The sequence below is a fragment of the Micropterus salmoides genome, unplaced genomic scaffold (genome assembly GCF_014851395.1).
Source record: "Micropterus salmoides isolate LMB-PRFRI ecotype aquatic unplaced genomic scaffold, ASM1485139v1 Ms_hic_scaffold_2, whole genome shotgun sequence".
Classification (NCBI taxonomy): domain Eukaryota; kingdom Metazoa; phylum Chordata; class Actinopteri; order Centrarchiformes; family Centrarchidae; genus Micropterus; species Micropterus salmoides.
In genome coordinates, this window is record NW_024041150.1 from 9,021,997 (window position 1) to 9,032,274 (window position 10,278).

General features: G+C 49.1%; 2 protein-coding genes across 2 annotated transcripts in view; one reads left to right on the plus strand and one right to left on the minus strand.

Annotated features, from left to right (window-relative positions):
- prkn (parkin RBR E3 ubiquitin protein ligase) overlaps positions 1–5,203 on the minus strand; it is a 40,353-nt gene extending 35,150 nt beyond the window's left edge. Inside the window, exons 1-5 of the mRNA XM_038730226.1 lie at positions 5,045–5,203; positions 4,485–4,648; positions 3,215–3,455; positions 3,015–3,130; positions 2,107–2,190 (exon numbers count right to left, since the gene is read on the minus strand). Of these exons, the coding sequence (XP_038586154.1) occupies positions 2,107–2,190; positions 3,015–3,130; positions 3,215–3,455; positions 4,485–4,648; positions 5,045–5,051 (612 nt within the window). The 5' untranslated portion in view covers positions 5,052–5,203. The remainder of the gene's footprint in view (positions 1–2,106; positions 2,191–3,014; positions 3,131–3,214; positions 3,456–4,484; positions 4,649–5,044) is intronic.
- Positions 5,203–9,982, plus strand: LOC119911376. The gene is made up of 5 exons (XM_038730260.1): positions 5,203–5,407; positions 6,349–6,505; positions 8,179–8,546; positions 8,631–8,859; positions 8,940–9,982. The coding sequence occupies exons 1-5, from the start codon at positions 5,342–5,344 to the stop codon at positions 9,059–9,061; spliced, it is 942 nt and encodes a 313-aa protein (XP_038586188.1). The 5' UTR covers positions 5,203–5,341; the 3' UTR covers positions 9,062–9,982.
- The last annotated feature ends 296 nt before the right edge of the window (positions 9,983–10,278 follow it).

Below are 10,278 nucleotides of genomic sequence, written 5' to 3' on the forward strand. Positions count from 1 at the left end.
AGACAGAGACAGAGAGAGACAGAGACAGAGAGAGCGCTGCTTTGACTAGAGTGTTTCTGAGGCTGCAGCCACTGACCTGACGAACTAACTGACACTGTGACATCTTACATCAGTTTTTGTGAGGACGTGTGTGCCGACTAAAACCTTCTGCACATACAACAACCAAAAACCCTGGTTCACAGCGAAACTCAGGCAGCTTCGTCAGACCAAAGAGGAGGCCTTCAGAAGTGGGGACAGAGTCTTGTACAACCAGGCCAGGAACACAATGACTAAAGAGGTCAAAGCTGCAAAGAGGAGCTACTCTGAAAATCTTGAAAAAGCTTCACAGCCAACGATCCTGCGTCAGTGTGGAGAGGCCTGCAGACACTCTCAAACTACAGGAGACCATCTCCCAACACTGCTGGCACTCAACGACTGGCAGACGAGCTGAATGGTTTCTACTGTAGGTTTGAAAAGCCCAGAGTCACACCTCTCCCCCGCTCCGCTCCAGTCCCCAAAAAAACCCTCCATCTCTGGACTAAATGACTACAGGCCTGTCGTCCTGACATCTGTAGTCATGAAGTCCTTTGAAAGACTGGTGTTGGCCCACCTGAAGGACATTACAGGCCCCCTGCTGGACCCCCTGCAGTTTGCCTACAGGGCTAACAGGTCAGTGGATGATGCCGTCAACTTGGGTCTGCATCACATCCTGCAACACCTCGACTCTCCAGGGACGTATGCAAGGATCCTGTTCGTGGACTTCAGCTCGGCGTTCAACACCATCATCCCGGACATCCTCAGCACCAAACTCACCCAGCTCACTGTGCCAGCCTCCACCTGTCAGTGGATCACAGACTTCCTGACTGACAGGAGTCAGCAGGTGAGGCTGGGGAACATCACATCCAGCACCCGGACTATCAGCACTGGTTCCCCCCAGGGGTGTGTGCTCTCCCCACTGCTCTTCTCCCTCTACACCAACGACTGCACCTCAGGAGACCCATCTGTCAAACTCCTGAAGTTCACTGACGACACAACGGTCGTCGGCCTCATCCGGGACGGTGACCAATCGGCCTACAGACGGGGTTGATCAGCTGTCTCTCTGGTGCGGTCAGAACAACCTGGAGCTTAACACGCACAAAACTGTGGAGATGACCGTGGACTTCAGGAGGAGCCCCCCCACTCTGCCCCCGATCACCATACTCAACAGCCCTGTGTCTGCTGTGGAATCCTTCAGGTTTCTGGGTTCCACTATATCCCAGGAACTGAAGTGGGAGCCCAACACTGACACCATCATCAAGAAGGCCCAGCAGAGGACGTAGTTCCTGCATCAGCTCAGGAAGCTCAACCTGCCCAAGGAGCTGCTGATCCAGTTCTACACAGCCATCATCTAGTCTGTCCTCTGCACCTCCATCACTGTCCGGTTTGGATCTGCCAACAAAAAGGACAGGAGCAGACTACACCGGACAGTCAGGACTGCAGAAAAGATCATCGGTGCCAACCTGCCCTCCATTCAGGACTTAAACATTTCCAGAGTCAGGAAACATCACTGCAGATCCATCTCACCCCGGACACAAGCTGTTCCAGCTCCTCCCCTCTGGTAGGCGCTACAGAGCACTGTACGCCAAAACCAACAGACTCAGGAACAGTTTCTTCCCACAAGCCATCACTCTGATGCACAGCTGATTTCTGACTCACAGCGTCAGGAACAATTCCTGTGCAATAACCCAGTAACTCTGTCTCTAATCAGCACCTGTTTACTGGTTTCCACTTATTATTTATTCATTATTCTGTATTTCAGTGCTGTTCATACTCTCATATTGTTTATACTGTTTACCAATAAACCTACCTCCTGCACATAATACTTAACATAATACATAATACTCCTGCACTATTGTCTCTGTCTGTTTTGTTCACAGTGTGTATATTTGTGTTCTCTGTACTATTATTATTGTCTTATTGTATAAATAAGCACATCGTGAGCAATGCCCAGAGTCAGATTCCTTGTGTGTGCACATACCTGGCAATAAAGCTGATTCTGAACTATATTTCCCAGAATGCCACTGGATGGACCGACATCAGTTAAATAGCTCATGCACACAAAAAGAAGACAGAAGCCCCGCCCCTTACCGCTTCATTGCCAGGACACCCGTCTGATTGACACACGCCGTGGATCCGACCTCGGAGGAGAACATCATCCCAGCAGGAAGGACCCTGACCCAGAGAGAGAGAGAGGATCCACCTTCAGCACGGGGACAGGAAGTGTGGAGCACATGACCGCTCACAGTTTGTCTGTAGAGCGTTTACTGGATCAGTCTGAGACGCACCGTGAGTCCACGTGTTACTGCGGGGAACTGGCCTCGATCTGGGCGACTACAACACTAACAAATACTGCGTTACAAACAGTATTAGTTCTGCGCTACAAACAGTACTAGTACTGCGCTACGAACAGTACTAGTACTGCGCTACGAACAGTACTAGTACTGCGTTACGAACAGTACTAGTACTGCGTTACGAACAGTACTAGTACTGCGTTACGAACAGTATTAGTACTGCGTTACGAACAGTATTAGTACTGCGTTACGAACAGTATTAGTACTGCGTTCTAACCAATATTAGTACTGCGTTCTAACCAGTATTAGTACTGCGTTCTAACCAGTATTAGTACTGCGTTCTAACCAGTATTAGTACTGCGTTATAACCAGTATTAGTACTGCGTTATAACCAGTATTAGTACTGCGTTATAACCAGTATTAGTACTGCGTTATAACCAGTATTAGTACTGCGTTATAACCAGTATTAGTACTGCGTTCCAGCAGTATTAGTACTGCGTTCTAACCAGTATTAGTACTGCGTTCTAACCAGTATTAGTACTGCGTTCTGAACAGTATTAGTACTGCGTTATAACCAGTATTAGTACTGCGTTATAACCAGTATTAGTACTGCGTTATAACCAGTATTAGTACTGCGTTATAACCAGTATTAGTACTGCGTTATAACCAGTATTAGTACTGCGTTCCAGCAGTATTAGTACTCACCCTGCTGAGCGTCAGCGTGGTCTGGCGGCAGCTTCGGCAGCGGACTCTGAGTTTTCCGGGCTGGACCGACCGGCAGCTCTTACAGTACACAAAGAAAGTACTGCGGGTACGCACACCTGTACACACAGGTACACACAGTCAGAGTACTTCTAGCTGACGTACTGTAAAGTACTGCAGGAGTACCCGCCAACAGTTCTCACCTGGAGCCTGCGCCTCCTCTCTGGCCTCCTCTGCTCCGCCATCTCTCCCCTCCAGGATCACCGCCAGGCCAGAGGAGGTGGAGGGGAGGCGTGAGGAGCTGAGGTCCAGCCGCGTCAGAGCGTCCTGCTCCTCCTCCCTGCTACGAGCCAGGCGCTCCTGCAGGAGGAGCAGCCGCGAGGAGGAGGAACCTGATGGGGGGAGGACCACATGGACAGTACTCTGCTCTGGGAGGTCACAACCCTGAGAGAGGAGGGTTGGAGAGGAGGAGAGGAGGGGGGGAGCAGGGGGAGGAGGAGGAGAGGAGGGGAGGGGAGGGTAGGGGAGGAGGAGACTTTGACTTTACAGGGTGGTGATGGAGCAGTGGAATTATAGGCACACCAACAGCATCACCTGTTCTCCTCCTCCTGACCTCCTCCTGACCTCACCTGTTCTCCTCCTCCTGACATCACCTGTTCTCCTCCTCCTGACCTCACCTGTTCTCCTCCTCCTGACCTCACCTGTTCTCCTGACCTCACCTGTTCTCCTCCTCCTGACCTCACCTGTTCTCCTGACCTCACCTGTTCTCCTCCTCCTGACCTCACCTGTTCTCCTGACCTCACCTGTTCTCCTCCTCCTGACCTCCTCCTGACCTCACCTGTTCTCCTCCTCCTGACCTCACCTGTTCTCCTGACCTCACCTGTTCTCCTGACCTCACCTGTTCTCCTCCTCCTGACCTCACCTGTTCTCCTGACCTCACCTGTTCTCCTCCTCCTGACCTCACCTGTTCTCCTGACCTCACCTGTTCTCCTCCTCCTGACCTCACCTGTTCTCCTCCTCCTGACCTCCTCCTGACCTCACCTGTTCTCCTCCTCCTGACCTCCTCCTGACCTCACCTGTTCTCCTCCTCCTGACCTCACCTGTTCTCCTGACCTCACCTGTTCTCCTCCTCCTGACCTCCTCCTGACCTCACCTGTTCTCCTCCTCCTGACCTCACCTGTTCTCCTGACCTCACCTGTTCTCCTCCTCCTGACCTCACCTGTTCTCCTCCTCCTGACCTCCTCCTGACCTCCTCCTGACCTCACCTCTTCTCCTCCTCCTGACCTCACCTCTTCTCCTCCTCCTGACCTCACCTCTTCTCCTGACCTCACCTGTTCTCCTGACCTCACCTGTTCTCCTGACCTCACCTGTTCTCCTGACCTCACCTGTTCTCCTCCTCACCTGTTCTCCTCCTCCTGACCTCACCTGTTCTCCTCCTCCTGACCTCACCTGTTCTCCTCCTCCTGACCTCACCTGCAGCGTGGCGCTGCTCCTCAGCTCCCTCCCAGCGAATAGAACCCTGAGGCGCTCTGGTCGGACTCCCTGCTGACTCCCCACCACCTCCTTAAGCTCGGCCACGCTGGACTCCTCCTGCAGCTCCACAGCCACACCTGGACCCAGGTTATACCTCACAAACACTGGGAGGGGGGACAGAGAGAGACCAGGGACAGGGGAGGAGGGGGGACAGAGAAAGACCGGGGACAGGTGAGGAGGGGGGACAGAGAGAGACCAGGGACAAGGGAGGAGGGGGGACAGAGAAAGACCGGGGACAGGTGAGGAGGGGGGACAGAGAGAGACCGGGGACAGGTGAGGAGGGGGGACAGAGAGAGACCGGGGACAGGGGAGAATACTTGTGAACTTGCAGTGCTGAGACTGTAACTGCACGGAGCTGGGAGTACTTGTGTACTTGTGTACTTGTGTACTTGTGTACTGTAATCTTTCTCACACAGCTGAACACACTCAGAACATTCGGTAGAACCACTGCAGAGTCCGGCAGAGTCCGGCAGAGTCCGGTAAAAGCGAGCAGGACTCACCGATCATTAGTCGCGTCGTCCTTCAGCCTCCGTCCTTGTTTACAGTCTGCCGGCCGCGGTGCACTCTGGGTACTGCAGTCCCGCTGCACGCACACAAACGTTGCAGACGTCCTCCAGTAAGACTACAGCGTGGCCACGCACGACCGACGTCACGGAGAGGCACCGGAAGTGGATACACTTATGAATTTTAATAAACTTGTTTTTCTTTGTGTGTTTTTTGGAGCCAGCGCGCGGCCAAAGAACCGGGACGGTACCGGGTCCATCCGCCATTAAAGTCCCGTTCGTGTCTCCGGTGTGATGATGGCGGAGAGTCCGGACTGCAGCGTCCTGCGGCGGACACACAGCGGCGGCGCCGGGCTGACGGTGAGACTGAGCGGGTACTTCATGTGTGTATAAATACACGTGTTCCAGCAGCGGGTACTTCATGTGTGTATAAATACACGTGTTCCAGCAGCGGGTACTTCATGTGTGTATAAATACACGTGTTCCAGCAGCGGGTACTTCATGTGTGTATAAATACACGGGTACTTCATGTGTGTATAAATACACGGGTACTTCATGTGTGTATAAATACACGTGTTCCAGCAGCGGGTACTTCATGTGTGTATAAATACACGTGTTCCAGCAGCGGGTACTTCATGTGTGTATAAATACACGTGTACTCAGGCTGTTTACGTGTTCCAGCAGCGGGTACTTCATGTGTGTATAAATACACGTGTTCCAGCAGCGGGTACTTCGTGTGTGTATAAATACGTGCTCCTCCTTATTGATAATCCATCACAGCTGCTGGTGCTGAGCGATGATCAGATGTACTGACTGGTCAAACAGCTGCTGCTGATCAGCGATCAGTTCCTTTATTACTGATCGTGACTTGATTTAGAATAATCGGAGTTTAGAGTGGACAGGAATGACCAACATGTGCAGAACAAATATAATTAGGAACTAAAGACAGCAGCTGTGTGTCTGGCCTGTGGCGCCCCCCACACGCTGAGTCTCAGCAGCCTGAGCAGGACAGGATGTGATGTCTCCATACTGTGTACTCTTACCAGTAAATCACTATGTTTACTCGAGTACACCTTTAAAGTACTTTCCCTCCGCTGTACTACACTCTTCTCCTACATTTATCTGACAGCTGCAGATTTTCTGCCGTACTGAACACAACAGAATCAAATGTTGTCACATTACCGAGCACAAAGGAGACAGGCTCAGATGATGTCACTTAGATCACCACGACAACAGGTGAAGAGGAGTTACAGCCAATCATGGTGGCCTGTTTGATCATGAGACACCCCCCCGCTCCACAGGTGGTGAAGGTGGAGTCAGGTGTGTCCGGTGAGTCGGTCCTGAACCCGTCACAGGCCTCTGAGCTTCACTTCCTTCGTTCGCGGGTTCAAGAGCTGGAGAGAGAAAAGGCAGAACTGTCGGTGGAGAACCAGAGACTGAAGAACATGCTAGTCCACGGTGAGTTCAGATCCACATCACCGTCAACTGGTCTAAATGTTCACAGCTGACCAGTCAGAGATCAGTCAGGTTCTTGTCAAGGGCAGCTGAGTGCAGAAGCTGAGAACTGAGGTGTGGACCCAAATGCAGGTAGTTGCAGTTTGAATAAAGATTTATTAACACACAAAACTAACGCTGGGAGCTCGGCGGCAAAGGTTCAAACAAAGGGTAACTCCAAACAAAACATAATCCAAAGGGAACAATCCAAGAACAAAGTACAAACCAATGAAATAATCCAAAAGCGCAGGGAAGGCACAGAACACTCAACGCAAGGACGTGACAAAGACTGAAGACAACTGAGGACAATATCTACTGGTTAACGAGCAGGGAGCGAAGCACAGCTGAAATACATCAGATAATGAACCACAGGAACAAAGCTAGACTAGGACACAGGTATAGAAGACTACCAAAATAAAACAGGAAGTAAAGTTCACAGGAACACACAAGGACAGATCTACCAAAGTAAAACACAAAACAGCAAAATCAGGGCACGGACAGAGACGGGACCAAACAGGAGACAAGACTACACTAAAACATGGAGATATAAGACGAAGACACAGACCATAATGATAAAACACAGAAGTACACAGATCAGGAAAACACAAAAGCACAGGACTAAGGAAATAATAGTAGAATGAGTTCACTGAGTTACTAAACTTCTCTGTCGCATCTGATCCAGTGTAAACTGATCTGGTGTAATCTGATCTGGTGTAAACTGATCTGGTGTAAACTAATCTGGTGTAAACTGATCTGGTGTAAACTAATCTGGTGTAATCTGATCTGGTGTAAACTGATCTGGTGTAAACTGATCTGGTGTAAACTAATCTGGTGTAATCTAATCTGGTGTAATCTAATCTGGTGTAAACTGATCTGGTGTAATCTAATCTGGTGTAAACTGATCTGGTGTAATCTAATCTGGTGTAATCTAATCTGGTGTAAACTGATCTGGTGTAAACTGATCTGGTGTGATCTAATCTGGTGTAAACTGATCTGGTGTAAACTAATCTGGTGTAATCTGATCTGGTGTGATCTAATCTGGTGTAAACTGATCTGGTGTAAACTAATCTGGTGTAATCTGATCTGGTGTAATCTAATCTGGTGTAAACTGATCTGGTGTGATCTAATCTGGTGTAAACTGATCTGGTGTAATCTAATCTGGTGTAATCTAATCTGGTGTAAACTGATCTGGTGTAATCTAATCAGGTGTAAACTGATTTGATGTAATCTAATCAGGTGTAATCTGATTTGATGTAATCTAATCAGGTGTAATCTGATCTGGTGTAAACTAATCAGGTGTAAACTGATTTGATGTGATCTAATCAGGTGTAAACTGATCTGGTGTAAACTAATCAGGTGTAAACTGATTTGATGTGATCTAATCAGGTGTAAACTGATCTGGTGTAAACTGATCTGGTGTAATCTAATCTGGTGTAAACTGATTTGATGTGATCTAATCTGGTGTAAACTGATCTGGTGTAATCTAATCTGGTGTAAACTGATTTGATGTGATCTAATCTGGTGTAAACTGATCTGGTGTGATCTAATCTGATCCAATTTGATCACCCAGTGCAATTAAAACTATTTTAATCTGATCTGGTTTGATTTTGAAACATTATTTTGACTACATTTCCCAGAAATCCCTGGGCTCCTGTCCACCATGTGGCAGACGTTGGGCCAGGCCAACAGTGACCCCTCCATCTCCACGGCAATGGCTAGGAGCAACAGCTATGCTCCTTACCTTTATCACAGCGACTGCGCCCATAAGGACGAAGACCTCAGCCCCCAGGTCTACGTCCAGCAGCTCCAGGAGGAACTGAGCAGGGACATGTCAGAGTCCTGGGGCCCGCTGGGCTCCGAGGACGAGGAGGTGCCTGAAGAAGCAGACCTGGGTCTGGGGAGCCACATGGGGGAGGAGGCGCCACTCTGCAGCCAGACCGACATGGAGGAGCTGAGGAGGAGCTGCTCGGAGAGCCAATGTACCGCCGGACACCTTAATGGACAGGTGGACCTCTGGATCTGATCGGTTTTAAATACTCGGAGCTTTAACAGCTGGACTGTGTGTCATTTACCTGTTCTGTCTGTTTAGGTAAACCAGGTGGAGGTGTATCCGGGCTCTGGTGTTCTCTGTGATGTCCGATCATGGCAGGCAGCCAATCAGGCACCGTCTCCTACGGCGATGGCACGAACGCTGCTGGTAGGTGTGTTTGATATGAACACGCTGATGAACAGTAACCTGCGAGGAGGACGGAGCCGCCGGCCAGCCTTCCACGCACAACGCAGCGCCCTCGACCCGCACAAGATCAACGCCATCTTCAGTAGGTCCAAACCGTTCGCTGCAATGTTCCTTTACTCTGTCTGTCTCTAACCCTCTCTAACAGACCTCTCTGTCTCTCAGACGCCATCTTGGCTCGCTTTCCTCTCGCCAAGAAAGGAGTCATCGGCTCCGGCATCAACTCCAAACTCTCTGAGATCCGCTTCCGCTCCCGAAGAGCCAATCAAGATCCCCGGTTCCTCTGATGGACAGCTAGACAGCTCCACCTATCTTACTGAAAAAACCATCAGTCGTCGCCTGAGAACACAGCAGTCTCGAGCTGCTGGACCGATGAACAGCTGTTGGAATAACTCAGCATCCATTCAGATCCAGGACAGGGATGGCTCTCATGTCGCTGAGTCAGTGGCTCTTTTGCAACAGGGACTTGTTGGAGAGTTGTGCAATGCCGTAACAATAGGTGTCATTTACCCTGGGGACACTGAGGACAAGTCCCCATCACTTTTTGAAAAGGCTGATTTTATCCCCATCACTTTTTGAAAGCAACAACAAATGATAACAAATGAGAATGCTTTGAAAAAGGTTTATTTTCACAATAAGAAAACATGCGATGCAATGTAAATATTGAAGAAACAAATGTGCATTGTCCAAAAACTTAAGCTAAGAAAAACAAGCTACTAATTAGGCCTACTGAGTCCATTACATTTTTAGATGTTGAATTGTCACCTACCACCTGAATTGTGTGCTTCCCTTTCTAAAAATAAAGACATTTTCAGCATAAATTGGTGCAGAAAATGTCTCCAGGATGCAGGAAATTAAGTGTTTAATGCTCAAAATCTTCTGGGGAATGACCCCCAGACCCCCACTCATAAATTTCACCATTGAATATTTCTTCAAAATACTGTTACAATATCTTCTGTAACATGAGCCCAATATTGTGCATGATCACGTCTCGTAAATTAAGTGTATTGTCTCTCCCCTAATGTGTCCCTCTGACGACCATGAAGACACAACCACAAAGAGATCCAAACTTACATTTACTCATTTGGCAGACGCTTTATATCCAAAGCGACTGTAGTGGTAGTCGCACAACTAAACTACCAAAATACCGAAAGGGGACGCAAAATGACCACAAAGAGACGATCAAAAGGACACAACCACAAAGAGACTCCAAACTACCACAAAGAGATGCAAAGTGACCACAAAGAGACGATCAAAAGGACACAACCACAAAGAGACGATCAAAAGGACACAACCACAAAGAGATGCAAAGTGACCACAAAGAGACGATCAAAAAGACACAACCACAAAGAGACGATCAAAAGGACACAACCACAATGAGACTCCAGACTACCAGAAAGAGACGCAGCATGACCAGAAAGAGACTCCAAACTACTACACAGAGACGTTAAAGTGACCACAAAGAGATGCAAAGTGACCACAAAGAGACGATCAAAAAGACACA